Source organism: Ixodes scapularis, unplaced genomic scaffold (assembly GCF_016920785.2).
Source record: "Ixodes scapularis isolate PalLabHiFi unplaced genomic scaffold, ASM1692078v2 PGA_scaffold3__209_contigs__length_174095766, whole genome shotgun sequence".
Classification (NCBI taxonomy): domain Eukaryota; kingdom Metazoa; phylum Arthropoda; class Arachnida; order Ixodida; family Ixodidae; genus Ixodes; species Ixodes scapularis.
The window spans coordinates 50,439,145-50,451,190 of record NW_024609868.1 but is presented as its reverse complement, the minus strand read 5'-3'; the positions used below and the strand labels follow the sequence as shown (position 1 = coordinate 50,451,190).

General features: G+C 45.6%; 1 protein-coding gene across 1 annotated transcript in view; it reads left to right on the top strand.

Annotated features, from left to right (window-relative positions):
• The window catches only part of LOC8040444 (helicase SKI2W), a 44,941-nt gene that overhangs the window by 9,814 nt on the left and 23,081 nt on the right, over positions 1–12,046 (top strand). Inside the window, exons 8-13 of the mRNA XM_029976530.4 lie at positions 17–162; positions 891–1,037; positions 2,409–2,493; positions 2,660–2,766; positions 10,606–10,734; positions 11,361–11,418. Of these exons, the coding sequence (XP_029832390.2) occupies positions 17–162; positions 891–1,037; positions 2,409–2,493; positions 2,660–2,766; positions 10,606–10,734; positions 11,361–11,418 (672 nt within the window). The remainder of the gene's footprint in view (positions 1–16; positions 163–890; positions 1,038–2,408; positions 2,494–2,659; positions 2,767–10,605; positions 10,735–11,360; positions 11,419–12,046) is intronic.

The window sequence follows — 12,046 nt, the reverse complement described above, 5'->3', positions numbered from 1 at the left end:
TGTCATCCTGCTGCAGTGGCCATTTGAGCTGGACACGTTCCAGAAGAAAGCCATCGTTCACCTCGAGCGGAGGGAATCGGTCTTTGTGGCCGCCCACACATCTGCCGGCAAGACAGTGGTGGCCGAGTATGCCATTGCTCTCTCTAGGCGCCATATGACCAGGTAGGTGTCATGCCATTTTTGCCATGCACACCAGAGCAAGTCGTAGGAAGTCTGCATACCCCCAAAAAGTCGGGTGCTCTCGTGAAAGTCAATTATCGCCTTAGGACTGTTGAAACGAAAAGCCTTTGCTTTTTCTACGTTAAATTGGAAATTTTTTAGAAAAATCTCTCTTATATCGTTGTAGTTGCGTATGGGTTTTTCCAGTAGGTTCACTGCATGACCAAAAAGTTTGATCATTCAACATCAGGGCTTTTTCATGTTGGTAGATGATCTGGAATCTAGTTAGGTCGCTTATTGTTGCATGTAACTCAGTTGGGTGCCATTATGTTACCTTTAAATTAATATATATTCTTTTATCTTACTTTTTGCTGAGTATGAACTTAGCCTTGTAGGTAAATGGAATTAGTCTGGAATACTCATAGATAACACTACAAACACAATAACTGCTCTTTATAAAGTAAATTCTGATTACACAGTTTGCATCTGTGTTCTTGCGCTTCTCAGAAACTGCTTGACGAAGCAAAGTTTAAGTTTTATTTTTCAACAAACAAAACTTTTTGGAGGTATTGCTATTTATCAATGCATTCTGAACAATCGGCATTGTGTATATTTACTAGTGCAATTTCTGTGGATTTCTACCTGACTCTGTTCTTAGCACATGGTAAGAATCAAATAATGTTCATGAAATGGACAGCACATGGTAAGAATCAAATAATATTCATTTCCAGGACAATCTACACATCTCCAATCAAAGCTCTGTCCAACGAGAAGTACAGGGACTTTAAGGACACCTTTGAAGATATTGGACTCATCACGGGCGATGTGCAGATCAACAAGGAGGCTTCGTGCCTCATTATGACAACCGAAATTCTCAGGCAAGTAAAAGCCTTCTGCATGATAAAGGACGATAAGCAAACAATCTAACCTATCCAAACTGGGAGTCAAATTCCTATGTGGAGAGCAAGTCGTCTGCTTTTTGCACAGGAGTTGCGGTGATGTCAGAACGACGCCGAGCTCTGATTGGCTTTGATTGAAAGGATATAGTGGGTAGACTTCAATGCTAGACGTTTTGACGTCTACCCGCTATTTTTTTCAGTCGGTCAATATGAGCTTGGCATTTTGACATCATTGCAACCCCTGTGCGAGAAGCAGACGAACTTGCACTCCGCTTTGTTGCCTGCTGGGCTTTCATTATTAAGGGAGATTTCTTTGGTAATATGTGTTTGTAACTACTTGTTGATTTGAGTTAGAATGGTCTTAATTGCGCAATTAGATTTGAGTGAGCATTGCCCTTCTGCATGTTTGAGCAAGGTATCAGGAGGCTGTTTCAGTTTGACACTTCACCTTTTCTTAGTTGATATTGATATCAAGAACATAACTAAATATAGATAACATTACTTTTGCTCTTCATCTCCTGTACATATATTTTGTTTTTGTGAAAGTCCACGTGTGCGCACCACAAGTTTGTACTACTGTAAAGTAGAGCGAAAGCGCCCACTTTGGACAAGTGCCCAATGTTAACATTCCGAAACTTGGGAATTCTGAAAATTATACGTTAAGCGCCCACCCCTCCAAAGCGCCGGCATTAGCCGAAAATATTCACCCCTTTGCGGCGGCCACGAGGCCGCCAGCGGCGATGACAGGGATATCGTGTGAAAATAAATGTGCTTTCTCTGATTCCGTTTACCCTGCCTTCAAAGCTCTTTATTGGCCACCATCTTTGTTTTTACCAATTTGACCAGACAAGCATTCATGTCTATATTAACCTAGTTTGGTGTCCTCGAAGCCCCTGACCGTGAGTTAAGCCAGTCAATAAAACTTTTTTTTATTGTTATTGATTGTCTTACAAACCTAAATAGACCGAACCATGTGCGCCCAGTGGGTAGGGTCGATTATTTGTTTTTGAGCTTTAAAGCTGGTTTGCATACATTCAGTTTTCTTTATTCTTCTTTACCCTTCTGTCATTTTAATCGTCCCCTTCCCTTGGCGGATGGACTCCCCCATCACTTCCGCCGATCCAGAAGGGCTCCCCACTTATCGGTGGTTGAAAACCACTGGAACCGGGACTGCAGCAAAATATGCGGGCGAAATGGGCAGCTTTAGTTAGTGCTCGTGCTGCCGAGATCTTCCGGCAGTCGAGACATAATGGAAGGCCAGAAGGTTGCGCTCATATCGTAAGCTGCAGTCTGTGTTGAGGTCGTGCCAAGGTCAGACGGAGTGTAGAGCATCGTGCCGTCTTCTGTCAGGTCCATGCTGTACAACCGGTCGGACGTGGTGGCCGACTTGGAGTGGGTAATCTTCGACGAGTGCCACTACATCAACGACCCCGACGTGAGTTGTGCATCTGTGGCTGGCCCCTCGTGTTACTTCATTAGAATGTCACGGCGACATTCTACCACGTGATATTGATAGTATTGCATGAACGCCGTCTAAACGAGCAATTATAGTGCAAAGTTCTTATTGCCTTCTCTCTTTGGGAATTTTGATCTGGTTGCAGAGAGGCGTTGTCTGGGAAGAAGTGCTCATCATGCTGCCGAGACACGTGGGGCTTGTGCTGCTCAGTGCTACCGTACCCAATGCCCTGAACCTGGCCAATTGGATAGGGTGCGTCTACTTCCTCTTTGTTCCAACACACTTTTTAAGTCAAACCCGTTTATAACGAACAGAAAGAAACGCTACGATCAGTTCAATATAGCAAGTCATTCGATTTAGCAAAACGTTTGTTGTAAGGCAAGAGCTTCTCTTTCTTTCTCATCTCTTCACTTCCGCCTTGTAACAACGCGCTAAAAAACTTTTTTTTTTTTTTATGCCTGCAGTGTTTGTTTTTTTTAGCTATCTCCCCTTCTGAATCGCTTCTCTTCATGGGCAAATGCTTTGGAATGAAAAGATTTTTTTTCTGTGCGTGCGTGCAGAGTGTATCTTTAGCTCTTTTCCCTTCTGAATCGCCTCTCTTAGCTCAATTTCATTTGCAACTTCAGCTTTTCGAATTTTCTTTCTTTCCTACTTCTTTTTTGGGGGAAGGGACAGGCTAGCAGACAATTGTTTGTGCTTTTTTGAAAGCCTTCCCGCGGGTAAAAAGTTGGATATAGCTAATATGTTGTTCGTTATAAAACATACTTTTTAGGTGCATTTTTATTTAAATCTTCCGTGAGTTCGATATTGACAATAATTCACTGTACGTGGGTTTGTTCTAAACGGGTTTCACTGTAGAAGCCCGATATGCAGGTCTGTATTTGTGTTAGAGATCATTGCTTGGGGCGGGGCATTGAAGCGAAATAAGGCAATGGGTGCGAAGCAAGATTGTACCGTTTCTCTAGGAACTACCTGCAGGCCAGTTTTTCCTATTAGTAATGGTTCTTTAAACAAAGGGAAAAGTAAGGAATTCCTTAAGTGATGTGTAAGAGTCCAATTTATTTTAGAAAAGCTTTTGTGAATAAGTTATTTTATTTTGTTCTTGCATTTATGATTATAAACTTAGTAATAAAATAAATTCAGTCTTAAGCGATTGTTTTTATTTCCTGGCGAACTTCGATATTAGCTCTTTTATACTGTGAGGGACGGGCGCACGGTGGCGTGTGGTGCGTCTGGGGAACGAGAGGGGGAAGAAGCGAAAAAGCGTTAGTTTGTTGCTTGGAATTTCAAGCCTTTGGGGGGCTAAGCAGTGTACGGTTTCAGTAGTGTAACCTGGAACAAGGGATAAAGACGTTTAAACTTAACAAGGGGGGTTTTTTCCGGGATATTGATGTCTCAACCACCGTTTTCCGTGTCACTGGACTTCCTGTGCATCATGATGCAGCAAACAGACGGCTCAGCGCTTTAACGTGAGTGGATGGCTGCCTACGTTCGTGAACTCTTGATTGCAGCACCTATCGAACTTACAGAGGGTGAACCGGCTGCCTTAGTACAGCCAGCCGTAAATGTGACCAATCGGGCGCCAGATCAAGACCCCACGCACACCCGATGGATTGTTGCCGAGCCTCTCAAGTTTTTTTGGCTTTGGAGATTAACAGTTGCTGGAAGAATTAATAGACAGGCTTGAGAGTTATTGCCTGATCCACGGTGTTAAATTCGAAGACTACATTGCCCGTGTTGTTCCTGCGGCCCTTGACGGTAGTGCTAAGCTCTGGTTTCGCTTTGCGGGCAAGTTCAGTAGCTTGACCGGGTCCGTCACGGCCTTCAAGCTTGAGTTTTCACCAGTTGACAAGAAAAAGTGGCTCAAGAAGGAACTATGCAAACAAACGCAACGCCCCGAGGAAAACCTCAAACCATTTTCATATACTATCAGCTGCTACTATGACTGGATCGGCAAGCCTGTGACGGAAGTGCAGAAGATGGAGCGGGTACTCCAACAGATGCACCTGCAGTTCCGAGATCTTGTCGAGGGACGAACCTTCACTACACTCGAGGAACTTGCCGATGCTGCTGATGGCCTAATGGAGCATGTGTGGTGACGTCTCCAGTACATACCTCCTCCCCAAACCATCAAATCAAGTTGTCTGGGACTTGGAATTTCAAGGTCGGTCGACTATGCCTGTGACGCTTCCACTTCTGGTAGCTGCTCAAGGTGCAGCAGCATAGGCTACGCCCGCTCTCGTAACGCCACAGCCACCCTCTTCGCCCCTGCATCCAACAGCCGTGCAACGTTCGTACTACAGAGACCAACTCGGTGCCACTGCAGCGCTTAGCGTAACGCCGTGCAATGTGGGCCTCGGCGGTTCCATCGGACATCAGCCAGTACCTCAGCCAAGCGGCCATGATCTCCAAGTACTGTGCGATCGTTGTGGAGGCATGGGACACATGTTGTGCCAGTGCCCTACAGGCAACCAGCCTGGTCCCACACAAGCACGCTGTTCAGAAGGGCAGCCAGTAGGTGCTGTACCGGCAGGTGCCTACTTCTCAGTGCAAGTTGCTGCAACAGCCGGTGGAAGGGAGCCACTATTGGAGCTCCGCATCGGGGATATTACTTTACGTGCACTTCTAGACACCTGATCCAGCGTAAGTTTGGCAGGGATCGACTGGAGCATTGGTGGCTGGACGAGCAACTGTCAGACAGGAACAACACTGTCTTTGTCTTGCAACTGGTTGGTCTCGGACAGCAAGTTCGATATGTGTCGAGTGCATTGGGCAGGGGGCTCATACAAGCATCTATTTCTTCACATGCCCGGTCATTGTCGGGACATACTGCTAGGTTAGGGCTTCCTCAACACAACTGGAATCTCAGTGTATCTTTGAATGTTAGACGCTGGGCCATGAACACCAACAGCTTGTCCCCTTCGCCAAAAGTGAAAGCCGTACAAAAGAGACTGGTCCATCCACAAATGATTGTGTCTATAGCCTAGTGCATTTGTTTGCTTAGGCAAGTGACAGCTCTGGTGTGCACAGGACACTGCCCACAGAAGATCAGTTCCTACGAGAAAAGATAAGGCCCAGGTTGTCCATACAAAGCATCCAGATGTTATAGCTATGTTTGAGAGGTTTGGCACAATAATGAATAAAAGTCCCGGTGGCATGGAAATGGTGGACCACACCATCGACACAGGAGATTTCATGCCTACGCGTTGCAGGCTCCATCCAGCCTGTCAGTGCCCACAAAAGGCAAATTATGAATGCCTGCATTGGGAGGATCTAAGGCAGCAGGACTTGCTTCAACCAAGCTCCAGCCACTGGTCCTCTGCCCCAGTCTTAGTTGAAAAAAGTCGGGAGGGTACCAGCTAGCTGTGGACTACCGGTCACTCAATGCCAAAATTCAGGATCCCATATACCCATGGGCGTCCGCAGAACTTTTTCCAGGGGGGTGCACACTTATCCTCCCTCCCCTCCCCCTCCCCCTCCCCCTCCCTCTCCCTCCCCCCCCCCCCCCCCCCCCGGGAATGTTAGCTATGTTGGCTATTTTCAGCATGTTTCCACGTTACTCTCTACCTGCTTTCACGTTTTCACGGCCGCGTCCTGGATTTTGGACTGCACACCCGTTGATCTCTATGACAATTGCTGGATCGCGCTTCCCGCTTCCGCGAGTGAAGCCACCATAAAGTTATTATAATGTACGCTAGAGGTTAAACTGGCCCTAGAGTACTGCTGCAAATTGAAGCAAACAGCAACCAGTCGGAAATTGACTTCCGGTAATGCATTTCTATGGGAAAAAGCGAGTGCATTTTCTCGCTGCGCTCAATTAAAAGAGCAAATATTACGAATATTTCGTAAGTACTAGGCACATTGGAACATTTCTCAGTCACGCAGACGAAATAATTGGTAAGTTAAGGCGTTTTTATTTGATATTCGTGGCATGAAAAACGGTGTTAAAACCGCTTCGTACATGTACTTTTGTGCACTGTCGGACACTGTTAGCGCGAACACGTCGTCGGCGCTTTCCATCATGGGGGATATACGTGTCAAACGAACGAAGGCCATGTGAGAAACCAAGAGAGACGGATAAGTAACTCCTTGTGCATGCAGGCGATCAAAATAAATTGAAAGCCAAGTAGTATATTTCGATTTGCAATAAATAAGTACTGCTTTATTCTTTCTGGTCATGAATATGTGCGAGCATGCATGTTCTGGGTTCAAATCATCAACCGCATGCTCCAAATCTTTGCAAATAGGAAGAAGTCAGAGAAAAGGCGCCCGATAAAAACTGCCTGACATAGGAAATAATAAAAAGACGCATCTTTCGTAGCTTACGTACTTTATTTTTTACATTCAAAAGTTCTTTAACCGATCGCAAAGATGCACGACGGAGTCATTTTCATAGAGTGACAGGACCGGCATATTAGCAATATATAAGCGCCATCGGAATGCTAGCGAACCTTGAACACACTCTACATTCCTTTCGATCGTTAGTTTGCCTAGAATCGTCGCTCGTTCTAACATACCTGCCATGGAACAGAGGTTTGGTCCTGAAATATAAAGAAGCTTAACATCGTTCAGTGGTAAAGAAAAATACTGTAAGCAATTACACTTTTACAATATTACTAAAGGTACATACTATCTTTTACAACCAAAATCACAGAAGTTGTTCGTGTTATTTTCTGGCGAAGAGACAAAATTCACGTACGTTTTCCCATAGGAATGCACGGGAGCACCGCAAAAGTGGACTGGTTACTGTCTGCTTCAATTTGCCTCCCGGAAGTCGCATAGACACTAGAGCCAGTTGAACCTCTAGCGTACATTATAACAACTATATGGAGCCACTGGGCGGCCATCCTGCATGTCGAAAAATCGCGTTTTTGGAGCGTTGCGGAGGCTAGCGGCAGCGTGCTGAAGACACATTTTCTACTCGTTCGTCGTCATTCGTCGAAGGAGTTTTTAAAACCCTCCGTAAGCCGTGAGACTTGCCGTTGAGAACACGTGGAAATTTTTACGGAAGCGCGGTGCCGCAGAAAAAAAGACACAACGCGTCGAAAGCAAGTTTTGCCGGTCTCGCGACGTAGTCAAAACTTCCTTAACACTATTTTTTTTTTATTTCTTTTTTTTTTTGCTTTTTAGATTTGCCGTTTTTTCAATAGCCATTTTGAATTTCTAGATAAAAAATAGCCTGCCGGGAACAGTAAGTCCATGTTATTCAGAAAATGTAGTTAGTTTGGGTAGTTAAAAAACCACCGGAGTACCCTTTAACTGGTGTGGGTGCAGCTCCCCCCCCCTTCCTGCACCCCCCTCGAAATTCCAAGGGGGGGCAAGTGCCCCCCCTTGCACCCCTCTGCGGACGCCCATGCATATACCGAATGCCAAGGATTGACTGGGTACTGTTTTGCCCTGCCCTGAGACAGTTTTGACCTGTCTCAGGGCTTCCTCCGGATCACTGTCTGATATGAGGATATTTCTAAGACTGCATTTATATGCCACCAGTGGACATTTGAGTTTAAAAAGAATGCTGTCTGGCGTTACTGGTGGACCGGCCACATTCCAAGCTCTCGTGGACAAAGTAGTGGTGTGGATCAAAAACCAGTCTTCCTAAACAATGTACTCATCTACTTTAGTTCATTAGAAGAACACCTTTGACATATTGAAGAGGTCTTGTCTGGGGTCCAAGATGCTGGACTTACCATTAACCCAGCAAAGACACAAGCCTGCAGGAAATCGGGCAATCGCTGAAGTTTCCGGGTCAGGTCATTTCCTCGGAGTATGTCCCAACAACCCAGATAAGGTTGTTGGTGTCCGAGACTTCCCAACCCCACAAAGTGTCAAAGACCTCCAAGCCTTCCTTGGATTGGCCGGATACTATCGGGTGTTCCTACCCAGGTTCTTGGAACTGGCTTGACCCTTGACACTCCTCCTGCACAAGAATGCCCCTTGGTCTTGGGAGACTTTGCACGGCGTGGCATTTCAGCAACTCAAAACCAAGCTGTCGGATGAGGTGGTAGTTGCACTCCCTGATCTCAACCAACCATTTCTGGTGGAGACAGATGCACGCGGTGCCGGCATCGCAGCTGTCCTTTTGCAAGACATTAAGGGGCAGCTGCGGCCTTTGTCATTTATTAGCTGATCACTGAATGATGCACAGAGGCACAACCCAGTACAAGAGTGAGAGTGTTTGACTGTGGTATGGGCCATTGTTAAGTTTCGACCATATTTAGAACATATTTCATTTGAGGTTCACTCTGACCACGCTTCCCTCAGGTGGATGTTTACCACGGAACAGACTTCAAGCGGGGTACATTGATGGGTGCTGGGCTTGCAGGGTTTCGATTACGTCATCAGACATCGGCGAGGAACGCAAACGTCCCAGCTGATGCACTGAGCAGGTTCCCTTTACCAGCCAAAATATCAACAGAGCCGCTGAACACCAAAACAGAGGAATGGTTTCCCATTGAGTCTGTAGAAGCAGGTAGTCGGATCCGTTTCGAGGAGAATGCTGTGGTCAATGAGACGGACATTTCCCCCCTCCTCTGTACATCCGAGTTAGCACATGAACAGAGTAAGGACCCTGAAATATCTGCAATAATCCACTTTCTCCTGGAACAAACTCTACCGACCAACAAAGCGGAGGCACGCTGGATAAAAGAGGTTGCTCAAGACAGCGAAATTGATCAAGATGAATTACTACTTAAAATAGCAGAGGAGAGAAACCTCATCTTGATCCCCAAGCAACTCTGCCAGACAGTACTTGAGCTGTCACACGATAACCCTCTGAGTTGCCACCTTGGATACTTCAAGGCACTGAAGCAAGTAGCAAAACACTATTTTTGGTTGGGAATGAGGTCTGACATTTCACGTAATGTTCAATCTTGCATTCCATGTCAGACTCTAAAACCTCCTCATCAAAAGCCCGTGAATCTGATGGATGGGCGGTGGAACCTATGGCAGAGTTGAGCGTAGTGCTAATCGGATGCTTTCCGACATCTAAGCGCCAGCACAGATATCTTTTAGTTGTCATCGGCAAGTTTACGACATTTGTTGGGCTATTCCCACTTCGAGCTCCAGCCAGTAAGGCCATCTTGGAAAGAATGCTGGCATTGTTTTGTCGGCATGGTTTCCCCACGAGCATTTCCAGTGATAATGTATGTGCCTTTGTTTCCAACCTCTGCGAAGCGGTGATGAAACACCTCAGCATCAAGGATCGTCACATGGTTACATACCACAGGTTACACACCACTCCTCTTGTGTTACGGGTGCCAGCTTCGCAAGCCTTGGGTGCGAAACCCTGGCTAACCTCCTGCGCCAATCAGCGGCTCTCCAGGCTTCACGGCAGAGGTGACATCTATACTGTAAGAGGCACACACATTTGCACTCCAAAATCGAAGACTGGCTCAAGAGCAGCAGCGGTGCTGTTACAATAGAAAATCAACAGCAGGTGATCTTTCAGATTGGTGACGTGGTGCTCCGTGGCCTGCACACCCTGAGTAATGCCAGCAAAGGTGTGGCAGCTAAACTGGCCCCTAGATGCTCTTGTCTTTTCGTGGTGGTGGGGAAGGTAAGGGCGAATGACTATCGTTTGAAAGACAGAAACACCGGAAAATCAGCAGGGCTGGCTCATGCGGGCCAGTTGCTGAATTTCTGCGGAGAGTGACTGAGTTCTTAAGGGAAGAGAATTGGGAGAGATGGGTGCACAGTGGCGGTGGCTGCGTGCGGTACTGTGAGGAATGAGAGAGAGAAGAGAAAGAAGCGAAGAAGCGCGAACTTGGTGCGTGGAATTTCGAGCCTTCGGGGGGCTATGCAGTGTACGGTTTCAGGAGTGTAACCTAGAACGAGATGTAGAGACGTTTAAACCTAAAAATACCGGAGATGACACTTTCTTTGTTTTTGCAGCTGTGTAGTACAAGCGTCCGGGTTCGCAGTCCCGTGCCATGAAATTAAAAATTTCCCCCAGTACTTCATCTTTTTTTTCGTTTGAAACGAAGCTTGGCCTAAATTTGTGTCAAGTCACAGTCAATATTTCTGAAGCTGAAAAGGGTTTAATATTGTCTTAAGATTCTTCAGTTGAAGCAAAGTATGCTGCTGTCACTTTAGGAGGATCAAGGAGCGTATGCTGTACGTCATCTGCACGACCAAGCGTCCCGTGCCTCTCGAACACCACCTGTACTTCAACCAGGAGACCTTTCTTATCCTGGATGCTAGCAACAAGTTCCAGACTTCCAGGTGTGGATGCCCAGATTTTAAATTATTTTAGTCTGTCTTTCATCACTTTTTGTGCTGTCCAATTTTCTTAAATAATTTGTTTTGCTCATGCCATTCATTTGTATGTTTTTGCAGTCTTCCCTTTTCTTAAAGGTGCACTAGAAACATTTCTGAGATTGTCTGTTCTTGGTGATAACTTATCTTACGGGCTCCAAGCATCCCAGAAATCCAAAAATTATGCTTCTGCAATGTCTATTTAACTACTAAAAATGTGATAGAAGTTTATGCCATGCCCCTTTCTGAGCGGAAAAATCTGGAGCACAATCCAGCAGAGGCGCCGGCGGCATGATGACGGGGGCATGTCAGTCAGTCGCAGGTCGCCTCTCTTGGAAAGGTGGCTTGCGATTGGCTGACACGTGCCTGTCGTCATGCCGCCAACGCCTACGCTGGATTGTGCTCCAGATTTTTACGCTCAGAGGGGCGTGGCACAAACTTCAATCACATTTTTAATAGGAAAATAAACATCGCACTAATTTTTCAATTTCTGGGATGCTAAGATCTTGTAGAATGAGTTATCACGAAGAATAGACAATCCCAGAAACGTGTTTAGTGTACCTTTAAATATCTTCGCTTTTCATTTGTTCCAGTTACATGAAAGCTTGTGCCAGACGGAAAGAGACCATCAAGGGATCGCGGACCCACGACGTGAGTCCATGCATCTTGCTGCCCGTATGCAACAATAATATTTGAAACTGGGAATAGCTTTGGCAGTCCTGTTCATTAGATTGGGGGAGGAACGAGAGCTTGCTTTACTTTGCCTGCAAGTTCGACAAACCATTTGACAGAAACGTGCCTGCATAGCAATACATATAATTTAGCTTCTCTATCTAGTTTCATTTAATCCTTACCTGTGGCGTTTGATGTCTGTGTGTATTGGAACCATGAGAACATTTGACTAAAAATGTGTGACCTATTACCTTGCTTACTCAAAATGTTTAAGCCTGTCTCATCCCTTCTATCAGAAGCACGGGGAAGGCGATGAGACTGGTTGCTGAGGCAACTCTTTATTTTTGGTTCTTGTATATACTACCTAGTTTTGAATCATGGTAATTCAATTCTGTATTAGTGACTTAGTGCAGTCATACTTCTAATGCAGTTTCATACTAGTGTAATAGAGACTGGACAAACAATTTAAAATAGTTATGGAGTTACAGAAACATATGGAATAAAAATACTAAAAAAACAGGTAAGCGGATGGTTTCTCAGTATTATCGTGAAAATGCCCAAAGGTCTCAACTCTTTGCATATTCTGTCTGATTTCTCACTCTCTCCC